The following is an 18,830-nucleotide window of genomic DNA, read 5'->3' on the forward strand; positions in this document are numbered from 1 at the left end:
TTTAGAGTGTTTGAGCCATCTGTGGATAATACAGCTCTGGATAAAACACTTCTGAAGAATGAACACTGAAGGCATCTTAACTGAGAGAAACTGTCTGCAATTGCAGCAAAGGTGGTGGAGGAGGTTGGAGGCGTGTGGTGCAGTGGGTTGTGAGTTGGTTTTCGGATCAGGGGGTCACAGGTTCAAACCCCACTGCAGTCAGCATGTCGTTGTGTCCCTGGGCAAGACACTTCACCCCAAATTGCTCCTGTGGGGATTGTCCACAGTATTGAGTACATTGACATGTAATGTAATGTGAAGACAAAAACTCCCATCAAACGTGATCGTCCTCTATTTCACGTCATCACCAAACTCTATTTTGATTGAAGGAGTGGCAGAAATCTACATATTAAGTGTTGAATAAAACACCATTTCTGTTCAAACTCCTTCTGTTTCGATACCCTTTTTAAAAGCCATGTTTTGTTTGAGGGATTTGTTGGTTCCCAGGAAGAATAGTCGTTTCTGCCCTAATTATCTATGGGGTATATCAATTTTTTAAAAGTCGTGTACTGTCAGTATTTAAATCATACAATTATAATGTACTTAAAGGCTGCTATTAATAGGATTTCTTACATGCAGAAATTATTCCTCTAAATTTGGAAATGCAGATTCACTTAGGAAAGAAGTGTTCCTTTTTCTTGTAGTCCACCTTTGCTGTGCTGGAGAGAGCAGTAAGGAGCAGTGGGTGGTAAAAAATATCACCTGGTCCCCTGAGGCTTGTTCTGTCCCTTTAGTTTTAACATCCTCATCATTGCTCTCTCATCATCATCTCTCACCTCCCCAGGCTACTGGCTCTGTGTTGATGAAAGCTTGTGTGCCATTTTGCTGCTCATCTTGAAATGATGCTTGTGTCATTTGAACAGCTGTAAAAGACGAACAAGGTATTGATAGGTCACATTAAATGATGTGCAACCAGATGCATATGATAACTACCAGGTTCTATCAAAGCACTTCCACTGCAGTTCCATCCAGCCTCAGTAAACACAGTCACAGGAGCAGTCAAACCTGTGTATAATCAAACAACCGAGTTTCGATTGACTTCCAGCAGACACAGAGTGTCAGCCATGGGGATGATGAAGCATGTGCTGTTTGTCGCCACCGGAGATGATGTCACTCCACAGATGTTTGCCAACTACCAGCCCGTAGCTAATTGTTTGGCCAGCGCTGTGCATGTGTGAGAGTTGCCGGTATCACTGAAACATCATGACTCACCGATTTAAAGTGGTTAACAGTAACTATGAGATCCTATAACAGTGTTTCAGTCAATTGAAGAAGTAACATAAAGCCTATGGTTTGGCCGATTTGTGCACTGTTTCCCTCCTGCTGTGTAATCTTTCCCTCTTTCCTGTCCTCTCTGTTTTATCCCTTTTTTTGGCCCTTCCTGTCTTTTCTCTCTTCTCTTTTCTCACTAAGCTCAAACAAACAAAATACTCGTCCTCTCTCTATTTGGCCTTTTTCCAAAACGAGTGTAAATATCACCTTGCCTACTTATTTCCTGTCCACTAAATCAATAGTGTATACATGTGTGGATGTATGTGTGGCAAGGAGGCAGTCATTGATCAGAAGAACAAACACTATTATTGACTGATTCAAACACAATGGATCTCCTGATCTGGCACTTTATTCTCTCTTGTTCTCTGCTTTTATCTTACATTACATGTCTGTCAAATTAACAAAGGGGTTAGGCCACCATGGCAGATCTCAATATTATTATTGTTATTCAAAATCCAATGGCAGCACGGACATAATAGTTCTTATATCTGTTGGTCTTGCATCTTGACACAAGATAGATGGCCATTAAATGATTTCCAAAAATCTATTTGTTCAAACTAAATGTTCTTCTCAAATGTATCCTCCTAACTAGGTGAAGGTAGTGGAGAGCGGTCTTAAGACTACACTATTGTAAAGTTATTCTTACAGTTGTATTGGCGAGGGGTTCAGGAGGTGGAAGTGAATGATTCACTGATTCATTAATAATTCAACTGTGCTTTGGATATATTCATTATTGTTGACATCGTTGGTGGTTCATAGTAGTCTAAAGTGCCTTCCTGAGGGAAGCAATTCAATAGATGAGATTGGTCATTTGTCAAGAGCTTTTGATGTGTGAACGCAAACTTTCCCAAAAGACACGGCTAAAAGACGAGATACTTTCCACCAGATTCGATGTACAACATTAGAAGTTTATCCTGGCTCACACGGAGTCACTCAACTTCCTGTTTAGTGTTGCTTTAAAACATATGTGTTATAACGGCCCCTACACACGGCGGCGTGCGTTGAAGCTTCAACGCTTCTGCCCATCCACTTTGAATGGGGTGACGTCACGCTTCAATCAAACCGCTGCTTGTGTGTCTGGGGCGGGAGATTCATGTGATTGGTTGTTGGTCGAGCGTCAGACATGCCCGCCGGCAAGCTTCAACGCACGCCGCCGTGTGTAGGGGCCGTAAGGGTTGAATGATATAGGATTAAAAAAAGAAAAAAGCTAACCATCACTAAACTGAAAACTGACTAGTATTTGGCGTAATTACGTTAAGCTGTATCATTAACCAGTTGGTAATAGTAGGGTATTTACTGATGTATTAAAAAGTTCAAATGTCTTCAGTATTAAATATTTTGACAAGGATAATCGTGATGATAATTTTTTATATTGACTGATTTCTAGTGTGTTTTCTATAGTCTCAGGCTTTAAATTGCTATCATTATAAACTAAGTAGTTAAAACAACTATCCATTTCAACAGGGTACCCTATGGATGATGGGGGTTGACATGAGCCTGGTGTAATGTTTAGTGGATATGACCATTTCTTTCTCACAGCCTGCCTCTCATCTGTGTCCAGTGCTCAGCGGAGCAGGTTGCCCATCTCCATGGTAACAGGGTAATGTTCAACGAGGGCTGTAGCAGCTTTACTGAGCTGAATGCTCTCAAGTTCAACGTCCGATCTTGAGCCACCTCATCCTTCTCTCTGGTGGAAAACTAACCTCTTAAAATGTGGGAAAAGTGTCATCTAAGCAATTCGCCAAATATGCTGACTTTGTTTTAAATACTGTTTGCTCTAAACCTTGCAAGTAAGCTTTTTAATTTGTCAAATATTTCTAGAGCTACACAGGAGATGTGTTAGAATGGCACCCCACCGCTTAGATCTCATTGCCAAAGAGACGTTGTTTCCTGCTCCTTTACAAATAATTGTAAATTGTGCGCGGGTATGCGTTTGTATGCATCATGTGCATGAGTGTCTTTGTGTTTGTGTGTGTGTGAACTCTCCACCCAACTGTTTGTGCTCCCTTTGAAGTGTAGCCCCAGCCTGTTTAATTAGGCTGTTGAATATTCATATGTGATTATACATATAGGCCAACGCCCATATCCAGTTCTGCTAGCTATTAGCATTCAACAGAGGGAACACGTTTAAGCTACCACAAGCACACACACACACTTTCTAACTTGTATAACTAGCTGATTTGTGCGTGAAACAATTAAGGCGAGTGGGAAGGTGTGAACGGACTAAGAAAATAAATGGGGGACTTAGGTGGTGGAATTTTTGAAAGATAAATATGTGTGTTAAGCAAGATGGACAGTCATGTTGAAAGAGAGAGGGATAAAGGATGTACGTTTAAAGGCTCTTCTTCCCTTTAGGCAGTTTTTATAGGTTTCTAATCTTGGTCTGAAAGAGGAAGGAGTCTGCTGTCGCTCTGCTTGTGTCCCTGCTGCTATTTATAGACAGATGTCTGAATCAGTGCGGGTCAATTTGACTTTTCAAGGGCATTCAAATGGATTCATATATTTTAAAGAAAGAAAAACTCAGATAATTCTGTCAAATTAATATTCCACCACTTGAGAAGCAGAATTAAATCTTACTACTGATAAGTGATGAATGAAATGCATGCAGTCATGTTAATTAAAGGTACATTACATTGATTTACAACATATACTTTAACTGGTGATTATAGTTATTATACGAGTGTGGCCCTTTCATCTTTAATGAATATTTGTAAGTTTATTGTGTGTCATGTCGGCTGTGGTGAGTCACTACGGGTCATTCTTTGTGTATTTATTTTTGGCCTGCAGCTGGTCCTTCCTCTTTGGGCTGGTGTGTGTTTGTGTGTGAAAGAGGACATTGGTGTGGGCATGCACGTGTTTTCTCAGCCGTTGCAGAATTGCCACATACTTGGTCAGTCACTGAGGATGTTCTGCTCACCCTTAACCCACATGTCTGTTCCTCAGGCACTGTCCTCTAGCTAGATGAATTTCTACAGTCTACATTGTTTGCTTTGACCTAAGCAACTGTCAGTTTTACGAATGAAAATTACTTCCTTTGACTTGTGTTATTTAAAAAAACACCACAGTGCACCTCCTAATGACAAAGTGATGCTTGGGTTTCTGTGCTTTGTTATGAGAGATTACTAGATTGTTTGCAAAAGGAAATGGCCCCTTCTGAGAGAGGGAGAGCAGAGAAACAGGCAGACGCACTCAGAGAGGACACACACTGCATCCCTGCCACTCCCTGCTCAGTCCATATCATTTGTGTGATTCTGATGAATAATGGATGAGGCCATAGATCGCTGAGCTCAGCTCTGCTCCACTGACCCACTTAGAAACATGCACATACACAATCCAAATTTGATCATAACCTCTGGGGAAATATTGTCATATTTTGTCTCCATTTATAACCGGTTCCAACTCTCTCATTCTCATGCGTGTCAGCCAGTAGGAATCCTAGGAATTTGTCTTCTTTTTCACTGTTTGAATCCCATCGGAAAGGGTCACCTTCCCACTGAAATAGTACCTCTATAATACTGAAACAACAGTGGCAGTGTGTTGGTTTTTGTTCAGGCAAATAATCCAGTTGTTTGAAAATGTTCCATCTGAAATAATAAATCATCACAAACATGCTTTTTCACCATGCTGACATAGACTTGCATATTTCATGACTTTTCCTAATCTCTTCTGACAATCTCCTGTATTGAATTATTATATAACCTCGTTTTCCACCCCCTCTTTTGCCGTGTCTCCTGTTCATCTCCTTGACATATCTTTCCTTCCTCCCTGTTCTCAGTACCTGTGTGCCTTGCTGTGCCTGCCACATCAGGTCTGAGTTGTGTTACGTAAATTGCTGCATGTCCGTAGGAGGAGAGACGAGACAAATGCAATAAAAATAGGGTTATTGAAAGGAAACTTGTAATGAAATGTGCAATAAAAACACTGACCTGCAATGTAGAGAATTTTCTATACAGCAGAGGACACACATTGTGTTGCAGTTTAGCTCCCCCTTGTGGATAAAGGCTTTCTTTCGTTGTTATATTCATATAGGCAGTAGTTGATTGTGATATACATTGATTATAACACTCTGTTTTGATAGTACACAAATCCACATTCAGCCTTGGAATAGCAAATCACCAAGCCTTGTACAAGGGAATATCTTATTGACTGTTAGGATTTTATATAATTGGATGTAGATGTGTTTACCTTCTGTGTTGAGTTTGCATCAGACATGGAGGTGCTGCTTTCAGTTTGATCTGAGCGCAAAAAGTCTGCTTCAGTTCATGAGACTGACCTCTACGTTTTTTTTAAATAACAGCTGACAAGCGCTGATGAGAACTTCCTATCAGCGAAATGACACATCCTATTATCTGTCCTCCTGTTTTGAAGTATTCTGCTTACTAGTGGCCGAATTAAAACAGTGACTCCTTGCTAAAACTTCACAAACAGTACCCAGGCCTCTGACTATTAAAAAATGTTGTTTTAAAGTGGATAGCAAGGTCAACTCAGGGTCACAATGAGTGGTATGGGGTTGGGTGGAGAAAACAAATAAAGCTGAGAAAGGGCCAGCCCAAATAATCTTTCAGGGCCAAAAAGCTGGCACTGTTTGTTCTGGATTTGTCATCTTCCTGCTTATGAATAGGCTGGCAGTGTGTTTGGGACTGCATACTGCCCATTGGTACTCTGGGTATTGTAAAGCTGCAGCCAGACAAACACACATTTGGGCAAGTACCCTTTCTGTTTCAATGTTGTATAACCAGAATGGGCTGAGTACAAACAGATCAAAATGACAACATAGACGTTGCAGTGCCTGATGGGATGGGCGCTGGATCAGAAAAAACAGAATAAGAACAGCAGCTTCAAATCTTTTAGACGGTTCTTACTCAGTTATTTGGTGTGCGGATCTATCTGTTCTTACTGAGTATAAACAGAGGCAGCTCCAACTAATAGCAACCGGCACCAATGGAGAGATTTTGTTTTTGCCCACGTACCCACTCTGTTTCTCTTCATATACACCCACTGCTTTGTTGTACATACTGCACACACACTTTGTTTTACCCTGTGTACCAACACTGGCTTTGTCTCTTACAATATCACACCTGCACATTCGTACTCTTACATATACAGGAAAAATAGGAAAACTTTCTACATAACGACCCAACCATTTTTCTACATAATTAAATAACATAGACATTTTATACTTAGATAACTTACCACACTGTATACTGCGCACGACATAAAAAAAGTCTAAATGATCTCAACTGATATTGGGCCAAGTTATTTCTATGTCTCGCTCTACTGGGGGTATTCAGTTTATTCTGCCTAAAGGTCCAGCAGTTGTGCTTCATTTACTTTCAAAGGTTCACTTTATACTGTACTTAGCAAACTGTAGCAAACCCTCAACACTGATCTGTAAGCAGCGGCACTTTTCATAGATCTGCTGTAAGGCTTGTATACCTTTTTTAATCGTTCCAATAATAAACAGTAATAATTCTGTTAACTGTAATCTGTGTTCAGACAGGGAATGAGACTGAGAACTTTAATTGTTTGGGTTGTTGTTGTTGACGTTTGTTTGTTTTCCTTCCTGCCTGGCTCTTGTAGATGGCAGGATTGGAGTTGGCTACTAAGATGTTTCACGCTCCCTGACCCCGCTAGTCATAAAGGCCCCTGTGTATGAAGTACCCTGTGGTTTATGTAACTGCTAATAGGGTCGTTGATTATACTGGAGCTTAGACTAGGGAGGATTGGACAGCCAGAGTTGGAGAGGGGGCTTCTTTTATGGGGAAGGTATTGTTCAGCAAGGCCTGAGCTCCGAGTCATGGTTGTCTCCTCTCTCAGGCTTTAATTACCCCCAGTCCGTGCAGACAAAGCTCTCGCTCTTCTGCCTTTACGTAACCTCTCACACTCCCAAACTACTCCACACCAAAACCCATCAGAATTAATGCTCAGATGGAGGCTGTTGTGGTGTGTACACAGTAAAACAATGGTTTGGTTAATTATTCACATAAATGGGTAATTATTGTGAAAATAATTAATTAGAACGCCTTGGCATTAAGTTCTCTTCAAGTTTTATGTTTCACTCAAACTCTCTATATGGCTCTGTGTTTATCTAACTCGACACACCTTTCTGCAACAACAGAAGCAATGCAGACAAGAGCAAGCTCTCGGTTTTAATATTACTTGATTTAAGTGCTGCTTTTGATACTGTAGATCATAACATTATTTTAAGTACACTGCACAATCTTGTTGGCATTTCTGGTAAGTTTTTTTAATTTGCTTTCATCTTACCTAACTGATAGACAGTTTGTTATGAACATGGATGAATGGTCATATCTTTTGAATTGTGGTGTTCCCCAAGGCTCAATTTCACACTCAGTTAGAGAGGAAGCAAACTCAATACGCGGCTCACCTTTCCCCTAGTCATCGGAGAAATTGTTCCCAGTGCATTTTCCAAAATCTGAAGGCGAGCTATTTACTTTCATAAATCCTGTGCATGTAGTACGTATATACATATATACGTGTACCTATATACGTACATATATATGTATACGTATATATGTATGTACAAATATATTTTAGCTGAAAATTAAATGTATAATTTAAATATAGTAATGCATTTCAAAGACAAATCATTATTTAAAAATAATGTATTAATAATGTATTTATGTTATTAATTAATTTATTATACAATTAAAACAATATTAGTTAAAATGTATTTAACATACATTTCTGCCAATGTAAGTAACACATGGGTTGCAGCTGATCTTTCTGTCCCCTGATTTTTGACCAGCTGATATGGTAAAACGGCACTTGAGGCCCACATCTTCATTATCTATTTTGTTTTTTAAAGCATCAGTAACTTGTCAAGGCATGAGTATACCCCCCCCCCCCCCCCCCCCCCCCCCCCCCCCCCCAAACAACCCTGTATACTATTTAAGGTATGTAAATAAGATTCTACAAGATAGTATGTTTAGTTATCATGCGTCAGCCTTAAAGCTTGAGCATTCCTGGACTGACAGGAGCTGCTGGGGGCCACACTGCATCCGTAGGAGACTTCAGATCTGAAGCTGGTACACTGAGAGCATGAAGGACTAATATGTCATGCCTGACAAGTGACAAATGATTGACCCTCTAAGAAAAATCCATGATGACGTACGCTTGCTTACTTTATAGGGACCAGGTGCAGCAGATTAAACTAAGCCTTGTTAAAAGTCTTTACTAAGACGCGATTTACCAATCACTATATTAAAAATAAAAAAAGGGTTATAGCACACAAACTTGTTCTTATATAGTGATGTGATATTACTAAATATTGGCTCTTACTAATTACCAGGCCAAACTAAAGTTACTACTACATGCATATATACATAAAGTCATACCTACATTTAAAATTGATTGTAGTTATGTTTAATATGCCGTAACCCTACAGCTGTTTTTTGGGCAGCTCGTGTTGGTACAGGGACTTCCTGTTTACATTGTAAATTGCTTTAAATTATTCTGTGCTTACATTTTTTTTTTTTTTTACAGTCTTAACAAACTAAGATTTTGTCTTAAATTGCGTTGAACCTGATAAGTAAATCAATAGTTGCCGTTGTTACTAAGATTTTAGGAAGGATGAATAGCTGAAGCATCCCAATACTGCTTGCCTAAATGTAGTTATAGTAAGTGAAGCGAAATCAAATAAATATATATTTAACAGTATTCCGCTTTGGTATAACAAACTTTCTTTTGCAATGTTCTGACTTCAGTGATGCTGCCATGTGTCACATTGATTTAACACTGGGGTCAAACCTACATGTCACTCCTATCTGAGCAAGTAAGGTTTGTCCTTACATAAGCAGCCTTTCCCCCCTAAAGCCTACCCTCTCTTTCCCGGTCCTTTAAGTCCTCCCGCTCTCTCATTAAAGCCTGTATTCATGCCCCGTCCCCCGTCCCGTCCTGTTGACCTCTGCACAGGAGTCTTTAGTAGCTCTTGTCCTGCCTTACCCCCTACACTCCCTGCTTTGATTTTCTCCCTAATTGGTTTGTACACTTTTGAAAGTGATGGCTCACAAAACACAGCGTGGACAACAATGCGTCACAGCTCCTAATAATGCTATTTGTTTGCATTTGTTTGAAATATTGTCCTCAGGTCTACTGTTTGTAGACATTTTACCACCTATACAGATTTGATCTACATTGTAATTTGATAGTGACAGTTTTCTTACAAAATGTGTGCAGTTAATTGTGCCTTTGAACCCTTTTCCTTAAACATAGTAATCCATAAGAATTCTAGTAAAAGGGAACAACATGCTGTTGTGTCAGAGGATAAGTGACACGGTGACAAGGCTATAGTCATGGGTGCACACATACACACAGGTTTGAATAGCAGCTTTGTAATCATCATATGACCGTGTAATCTGTGTAATCTGGGTTTTTTCTTGGGTGTGAGTTTATTCTCTACATTAAACCAGGCTTGCCACTTTAAAACTAAGTTTAGGCAGTTGTATCTGTTATTGGGCAAGTCGAAACATTGTGTCTAACTCTGGTGGAAAGTGTTTCATTACAGCATGATCTCTCAGGAAACTGATTGGCTGCGACAATCAAACTGTGGGATAATTGAAAGGCGGGAGCTGAAAATGTTTCTCCCTTTTTTTCTGCATGAGCTAACCACGGTTTTGAAGCTGAGCTGGCCTAGAAACTCCAACAGAAGAAAAGCCCCCCTCCTCCCCTAACAAAGCCTTCTCACAACCCCTCTTTCCTTTGCTCCCTCTCTCTCGCTCCGTCTCCCTCTCAGTGACAGCTCCTGGTGGGCTCTTTTTTTCATGTCTGCTCCCTCACATCCGTCCTCTGGGTCCCTGCCTCTCATTTCTTCCTCTCCGGACTCTTTGAACGCCAAACTTCACAGTAAACTCTTCCTTCTTTTAACCCTGCCTCCATCCAACCCGGCGAGTTTCCTTCCGATTAACCACCTCAGCTCTTTCACCCCAAACCTGCATCAGACGGACCCTTTGCTCCAGAGGATTTCTAATTCCCCAAAGATGCATGCTGTCTGAGAGACTCGGGCCTATCGAAGCGAACATATGTGTGCTCCATAGTCCCTCTGCCTGTTGCTGTGTACTGCGGAGCGTGTGCTGGCACTGAAGCGTGATCATGGGCTTTGAGAAGCGGCTGCTCTGTGAACCAGCAGAGCAGCACCGCCTAGACTCTGTGGCTATCAATAGTCATGGTGCATTGCTGGAACGAGCAGTCTATGGATTCTGCATGTTCAATCAAGCAAACAGTAATTCCTCAGAGTAGGAGTCTCTACTTTCTTGTTGTCAAAGTGGGTCTTTGTCCAGTGGACTTTGAGTTAAGTGGACTTTGTTTGGGAGAAGTGTCCTGAGTGATGTGAGCTCTCCCAGGGCCACGCTGTGCCCCTCTCCCCCTGCTGGAGTCCTCCCCCGAGGGACAGACAAACAGATAGACAGACCCAACTTAACTCCAGTCCATGCTGTCCACATGTGTCTCCCCGCCATGGATGTCATACTCAACCTGGTAACTGCTGACACCTCTCCACTTCCTCCTCCCACCACTGTGAGTCTCCACCTGTAAAAACGTGTGTGTGTTTATTGATGGTCATCATTTATGATTTAAAGTTCATCTTATTCACTTTGTCAATGATTTCAGTTAACGTCAGGAATCCGGTACATGTTTATACATTGACATGTTGTTTAAATCTGTGTGTTACGGGTCAGGTGCTTTGTAATTTAATAATATACTGTTGCATGAAAGGTGTTTTATAGACCTGAGAAACTACTAAATCTGGCAGCCAAATCTCTTGTTGTGAAAAGGATTTCATCTTAAAATAATAGGGATAGAAAGTCTTTGTTTCGATAGAGGGGCCATAGAAAAGCCTCTGTGTTTTTTTCCTCTTTCTCCCAAGACCTGCACTTTCATCTGAACTGCGTTTCTTTCTTTTGGAAGTGAACATGAAGGGCTTTTCTCACACCCTCTGAATTCCTTGGGAAATGCACTGGCAGACCTTGGCTGTGTGCACACTTCTGTTGTGCATGATTAGTATTTAGTGTTTTGCTCTGTGCTAATTCATGGGTGCAAGTGTTAAGTAAACTGCCTCTTGTCCAGCCCCATATGGAGTTATGCAATTTCCCATATCTGGTGAATGAGGGTCATTGTTCCCTCATTGGATCCCCTTAAAGGTAACCAAAAGCCGATTTCCATTTAAAACATTGTTGTGTCAACTTCATCACTGCTAAATATGGCTTGCCTGGGTGGGAACTGAAACCACGAGGAAATGAAAAGGGGATGGCTGAAAAAAGGTTTAGTTTTATATATGACCATACTTCTCACGTGCACTGCTGTTACTTAACGACTATAAATAACTAAGTGCAGCCATGGACCCACATGCATGGCACTGGTCTGCCCACCACAACCATACTATTAGGCACAAACTAATCTGCTATCTGTTTGATAAAAGTAATCAAGATCACTAAATGATGTCATGTTGCTATGATAATTACTTTTGGATTAACTGTCTGCAGGGTTAAAGATCATAACAGCTAATCAGGAGTGTGAAGTTCAGTCCGTCAGAGGGGATTGGCCTATGTGCCTGCTGAGTGATAAGGCCAGAGAGATACATGTGGTATAAATGGAGAGAAGACGGCTTTAAAATCCACAATGACTGTTTAAGGGTGGATTGAGCACAGCGAAGAGCGTACCCCTGAAGCCCTGATTTTGATTTCCACCATGGATCCAAGGTCCCATCACTCATGGATATTGTACTCTTTAAACGAGCCATGTTGGAGAACCACTGCTCCAGGCCTACTACTGCTAAAACTCTGATGTGCTGTGACGGATCAGCTATGTACCTTTGTGAATACTTCAGAGACTGCTGTAATAGAAGAGCTGTAGAGCAGAATTCAGAAGGTACAATTTATTGCAATCCTTCTTGCATCTTGACACAGGAAACACAAGCTGAACTCACAGGAATGCAAGACATAACTACCAGCAAGGTATTGTACTTTTGCAATTATATACAATAGCAGAAACTTGACCTTGACCATGGAGAACATAACAGTTGTTTGTAAAAGAAAATAGAAAGAGGCTTACTATACCAAAATGTTTGTATTCAAAACAAACACAGCTCAATTCTGTGGTTTATGCCTGCCATGTACAGTAGACGCTACATATTGTATTTAAATCCATTATATAAGTCTAAAACAACACATGAGGATTTTACTTAATTATCTAAAATGTTTTGGGCTCCGTCAACCCTGGGAAATTAGCCTGATCCTTCAGCTCTACATCATTAATAACATGCGTGATTAGTCACAGAAATACCCGACCATTTGGGGATGATACTAATCGTACAGACAATTTGTTCAGTAACTAGAACTCTATCAGAATCATAAAAACATTGCTTTGCTATGTGGAGTAGCCGTATGAGTCTAAATCTGTATGCAAATTAGATTATACATTTGCAGTTGCAAGCTGTCAATATAGTGGTGAATACGTAACAGATAAAAGTGTGCCAGAAGATCACTAGGCCTTCTTATCACAATATCTAAAACCTCTATCTACTCTATTGCAGCATACTCCCGTCCAAAGGGTTCAGGTCGTCCTTTGCCCTTTTTATCTACGCTATATTTTTAGTCCGAGGGCACACATTCATTTGTTCAGGTAATGTAGTCATCTGCAAGACAAGAGCCCTGGGAAATCTGCACATTTATCCTACTGGGTGCTCATGGAGGAAATACTTACACCTTATTCATGCTCGCCCTCATAGCTATTAATACTGTTTTGTTTATAGCCGAGCACAGACCAGGTGCCGCTCTGAAACGTCACCTCTGTTTGCTCCTGTGCCAGCCCAGCAGGCTGTTCTAGTTCTCTGATTCATCTGATCCCTTTGCTGCCCGTCTAGAGGATTTGATCATCATTAGACTCACTGTACACAACAGTTGTTAGGTCTATTGACTCATGGATAAGGGCCTTCTTCTATTTAACACTGTTACACAGTTATCAACCTGGTGCAAAACCATTTCCTTATAAAGCCAAATTATTTTTAAATTGTAAATTCATGCCAAATCTGTGGTTTCCCTGCACTCAAAGGAATGCGCCCTTAGGTAGGGGTGTGTGTGTGTGTGTGTGTGTGTGTGTGTGTGTGTGTGTGTGTGTGTGTGTGTGTGTGTGTGTGTGTGTGTGTGTGTGTGTGTGTGTGTGTGTGTGTGTGTGTGTGTGTGTGTGTGTGTGTGTGTGTGTGTGTGTGTGTGTGTGTGTGTGTGTGTGTGTGTGTGTGTGTGTGTGGTGTGTGTGTGTGTGTGTGTGTGTGGTGTGTGTGTGTGTGTGTGTGTGTGTGTGTGTGTGTGTGTGTGTGTGTGTGTGTGTGTGTGTGTGTGTGTGTGTGTGTGTGTGTGTGTGGTGTGTGTGTGTGTGTGTGTGTGTGTGTGTGTGTGTGTGTGTGTGTGTGTGTGTGTGTGTGTGTGTGATGTCAGACTGGTTTTTCTTGCCCTCTAGAGCTCCTCTCTATTGGCTGACAGACAGAGACTGGGAGCTGGTAGTTTCACATCAAGGACTAGACTCCCAGTCTGCCCTGTAGCCTCTTGTTGAACATGATAATAAGTTCCCGCTAACTATGATTGCAAACAAATGTGTCAACTCTCAAGATTATGGAGCAAATCTAAAATATTGATCAGCACGTATTTTGAGTTTTTCTTTGGTTTTGTGTTCATGTATTTGCTGTGAAAAAGGGCATACTGTGTAGATGACATTAATTATGAATGGAATTAACTGTTTTGAATTCATAAGTTGCACTTAATGTACCATAGAAACCACTTAGAGGTATATTTATGCATTTTTGTGGCATCACAGTTTTAAGTTATAGGTGGTCGAGGTAGAGCTAGTTTGAACTATGTAAAAAGTAAATTTACATAAGTAATGTCTAATAAATCACACATTTTCCATGTAAATCTCATTTTGAAAAGTTAGGTATAACTACAGCTGTCAAATAAATGTAATGGGGGGTAAAAGTATATAATTTCATTATTAGTTTTTATGAATAAAAGTGTCCAGAAGCACACAATGGAAATAATTAAGCCAAGTATAACTTCCTATAAATCTGTACTTATGCACATTAGCACGTTTACTTGTAATGTACTAATTTAATTCTAATAGTGAAAGCTGTTGAGGCATAGTAAACATGTTTATGAAGTGACGTAATATTATCTGTGATTGTTTTTAGTCTCTCGGTTAATCTATTACAGTAAATAAGAAAGTCCCTAACTGAGGATCTATTTCTGCTGTGTCTGTATGAGTGGCGGCTGCCTGCCGCGCAGTTTAGAGGGTGATGTCATCCCTCAGCTGTGAGTGGAGGCGGGGGAGGAGGGGGCGGGGCTTCCCTCTCTGCACAGTGCACTGAGTTTCAGGTGCGCTTCAGCTTTCACAACACGCCCGGCGAGCAATAGCGAAAGCAGCTCGGCGAAACTTTCGAGGAACCGGCGAGGATTAACTTTATCTGGATTTATGAAAGTAAATAACTCTCCTTCAGATTTGGGAAAATGCACTGGGAACAATTTCTCCGATTGACTAATGGAAAGGTGAGCCGCGTCTTGAGATCGCTTCTTCTCTAACTGAAGATAAGCTCATTAGTAGGCTACTTTAACTCATTTGCCAGAGAGAACACTTTATATGGAGTTTTAGTTTCCTCCCGGATGCGCTGTGGTTTGTGTTGTTGACTGTGTTGCCTGTCATCAATTAGTCATGCTTTTGGGTATGCAGGTGAGCCTCCGGTGCTGTTTTTACCTGATATGGAGCGCTAATAAATGGTAAGCCTATACAGAGGCTGGGTTATATGTGAGGGCTGGATGCCTTGGTGAATAACTGTCACCGTGCCCCCCTGATCTGACTCTCAGTCCTGTCTGGTTTTTTGTTTTTCTGGCAGCCTTCTGAATCCTCAAGGTGTGCACTGTCAGGTTCAGCTGATTATTTTGTGTGCTTGCTAAGTGATGGAAAGAACATTTTTGATCACACCCCTTCCTGAAGCATCATTAGCTCCAATAGTATCACAGTGTGTTCTTCCCGTGAGGAAATGAATGTGCTACCAGGTTCTTCCTCCTCTAAGGTAGAATTGATCTTGTTTTATGAAAAACAGGAAAAACACCATTTAGATTAGTAGTTATTTTTTCACAGAAATGCTTAGTGTCCTATTGATATAATCAGGTCAGTGTCTGAGGAAGATAGACAGAAACTTAATCTGTAAAACTGTTGAAAAAAAACAACTAATATCCTGTCAGTCTAGTCCTATATGGTTGCACCCAAAACAAAGAAAAATAGAGATTAGGCTGATACTCGTTTCATGTTGTTCTGGCCTGTGTATCCATTGACTTGCAAATGCCTGTGGATTCACACTGAGTTTTTTTATGATGTACTGGAAATTATAAAAACGAAATTTCTTTCACTATCATTTCTTTGTTAACATGTAAAAATAAAACTGACTGCGAGTTGCCTTTTTTAGGCGTCTCAATTTGCCCTCTTTCCCAGTGACTGGCCACAAGAAATGCAGAAGCCTCGTTTTCTGTGTGTGTCAGCTAAATGACTAAGAAAGAAAAATATGCAACTCACACTTTTTTCTTCCTTGTCTCCCCTTCTTGAATCCCTCCTTTCTTCCCCTGACCCTTTACCTACTCCAATCTCCCTCTCTTTTTTCTGTCTCCTCTCTCAGATCGATCGGCTGGAAGTGAGCGGACTGGGTCAAACACCCCTGTCTTATTCATTAGGGGCAGACGGTTCGATCCCAGGGTGTGAGGATTGCACCCCAGACCCTCAGCGCACAAAGCAGGCCATTGCCCATCTGCAGCAGAAAATCCTCAAGCTCACGGAGCAGATTAAGATCGAGCAGACAGCCAGAGATGACAACGTGGCAGAGTACCTCAAACTGGCCAACAATGCTGACAAACAGCAAACCACACGTATTAAGCAGGTAAAAAGAGGAGCTGTTGCATTCTATTAAACTATAAATATGTATATTTCATGAATAACTTCCTTGGAACTATTTGTTTTTATAATTGTATAATATGAGAATCAGTGCTTTCCCTCAAAACCTGTTTGTTCACTATCTATGTCCCTGGCAGTAGGGAGGGAATGTACTATATAAAAGCTTAGTGGGTTATTGGTTGAACATTTTTCTCCCTCTAACTAATCAAACCTGTCCTTTGTCTGTCAGGTTTTTGAGAAAAAGAACCAGAAGTCTGCGCAGACCATCCAGCAGCTGCAAAGGAAACTGGAGCACTACCACCGGAAGCTACGGGAAGTCGAGCACAACGGTATCCCCCGCCAGCCCAAGGATGTTCTGCGGGACATGCAGCAGGGCCTGAAAGACGTCGGGGCCAAAGTCACAGGCTTCAGTGAAGGTGTGGTGGACAGTGTGAAGGGGGGCCTCTCCAGCATCTCCCACGCCACCCACTCTGCAGCCGGGGCCGTTGTCTCCAAACCCCGGGAGATCGCGTCACTGATTCGCCACAAATTTGGCAGCACTGAAAACATCCCCTCACTTAAAGACTCTTTAGACGACCCCTCTGTAGAAGAAGCTGTGACAGGCGCTGGCGGACGTTCACTAGGCAACGCTGCGCATCAGCTCGAGCCCAGTCCTAAGTATGGCAGTGAGGACGACTGCTCTAGTGCTACTTCGGGCTCAGCGGGTGCCAACAGCACCACAGGGGCCCCCGGAGGTCCCCCGAGTTCCAAGGGCAACACACTAGAGAGGAGCCAGAGCTCCGGCCTGGACATGCTGCTGCAGGAGATGCAGGAGCTGAGGGAGGGCCAGACCAGGCTGGAGGAGAACCTTGATGGTCTGAAGAGCCACTATCAGAGGGACTACTCGGTTGTTATGCAAGCGCTGCAGGAGGAACGCTTCAGGTACAGATATAGAGATAACATATTAGAGTGTGTGTATTATGCAATCTTAAAGCACTTTCTGTTTTACACAGGAAATCCCCTTAAGTTCTAACAGTGTGTAATCAGGAAATATTTCCTTTCTTTTTGGAAATATGCACCTGAATACAATACTGACCATTGATCTCTGTTGACACATTCTCAGGGGCAACACTCGCCATGCACATGATCTGGAGAGATCTTTTATCGAAGCTATCACACTGTAGATAAAAACAAAACCTTGACCTGAACCTTCTTTACATCAACATATTAGTCCTGCATAAACGGCATGTACTCGGCCATAAAGAATAGGTCACATTCGTTATACAGATTTATAGTGGCAGTCTTTTTGTTTTCTATGTATCCCCCTTTAACAAGTGGCAATAGCATTTAGAATGAACTAAATATTAAAAGTTACTAGCTTTATGTTTGTTTAGTTGTTTTATAATAGCCATTGAACACTTCAAAGTGACAGACCCACCTGCTACAAGTGTCCCCTAGTTTCCTCTAAGTTAAAAGATCTTTGGTTATTTCAGCCTCTGTCCCAGCGGCGCATATCTTTCTTAGACTCAGACGTCTCTCTGCAGCCTTTGTTTTGTTTTGTCTTTGGGCAGTTGGCCGTAAAAAAACACACTCACATTCCTCCAGAGTGTCCTGACAAGAGGGCACAGAGATAAGGAGGGCAGGACAATGGGAAGGAGGGGAGGTATAGTGAGCAGCTTACATAGTAAAAGAAACATGAGCATTTTTCTCCCTAAAATGTCCATCTGAACCCAGAGCAGTCTGTGCTTGTCCTTTAAGACCAAAATAACAGAGAACAGGACAGAATGACCACTGGGAATTATGGGGGAAATCATTTATAACCCTCATGTTGCTTTATAACTCTTCAGGAAAGGAATCCACCCCTAAAAAGGGACTTTCCTAACTTGGGCTGCCAACTGATGATTATTTTTATTTTTCATGAATGTAGCTCTGAAACTATTTATAGATCAACATACAATCTAATAAACATTATCGTAATAAAGGTTCCAGTTTTTCCAGTTTTTCCAGTTTTTCCAATGTGTATACTTTTTTTTAATAATAATTGAAATTCTTTGAGACACCAGTTTGGAGAACATGCTTACCCCTTTCTCTATTTTCTATATTATAAAATCTGATCAAAGGAATCAAACATACACAGAGGCAGTTAAATGCCTTTTCTTGTGCTATGCTGTCTATCCACTTGTATGTGCCTCCAAGATAAACCAGTAGACCCTGCATCCTGCTAAGGGCCTCCTATTGGCCTCGTACAGCTGACTCTCTCTGATTGGCCAGTTGTATCAGCAGATGAGTAAGCATGGCCTAATCTTGTCAGAGGGAGTCATCAGTTCAGTTGGGTGCCATGTGGTCAGAGGCCTTCAGGCTGTGTTTCTACTAATTCCTGCATGTCTGTGTTTGTCCAAGCTAATTATGCCTCAGACCCTCACGTGTGTGTGTGTGTGTTTGTGTGTGTTCAGGTGTGAACGTCTGGAGGAGCAGCTGAACGACCTCACAGAACTTCACCAGAATGAGATCCTCAACCTCAAACAGGAGCTGGCCAGCATGGAGGAGAAGATCGCATACCAGTCCTACGAGAGAGCCAGAGACATACAGGTCCG

General features: G+C 41.6%; 1 protein-coding gene across 9 annotated transcripts in view; it reads left to right on the top strand.

Moving 5' to 3' along the window:
* Nucleotides 1-18,830, top strand: part of tmcc1a (transmembrane and coiled-coil domain family 1a) — a 38,425-nt gene that overhangs the window by 15,214 nt on the left and 4,381 nt on the right. For 5 of the 9 annotated variants that reach the window (XM_034126597.1, XM_034126594.1, XM_034126595.1 and 2 more), the window contains 3 exons: nucleotides 15,986-16,243; nucleotides 16,487-17,178; nucleotides 18,690-18,825. In XM_034126597.1, coding sequence (XP_033982488.1) covers nucleotides 15,986-16,243; nucleotides 16,487-17,178; nucleotides 18,690-18,825 — 1,086 coding nt within the window. Of the gene's footprint in view, nucleotides 1-10,665; nucleotides 10,846-12,174; nucleotides 12,196-14,725; nucleotides 14,862-15,985; nucleotides 16,244-16,486; nucleotides 17,179-18,689; nucleotides 18,826-18,830 lie in introns of those variants that run through there. The other 4 variants (XM_034126603.1, XM_034126601.1, XM_034126598.1 and 1 more) reach the window with 4 other exon arrangements.

Source organism: Trematomus bernacchii, unplaced genomic scaffold (genome assembly GCF_902827165.1).
Source record: "Trematomus bernacchii unplaced genomic scaffold, fTreBer1.1, whole genome shotgun sequence".
Taxonomy (NCBI): Eukaryota; Metazoa; Chordata; class Actinopteri; order Perciformes; family Nototheniidae; genus Trematomus; species Trematomus bernacchii.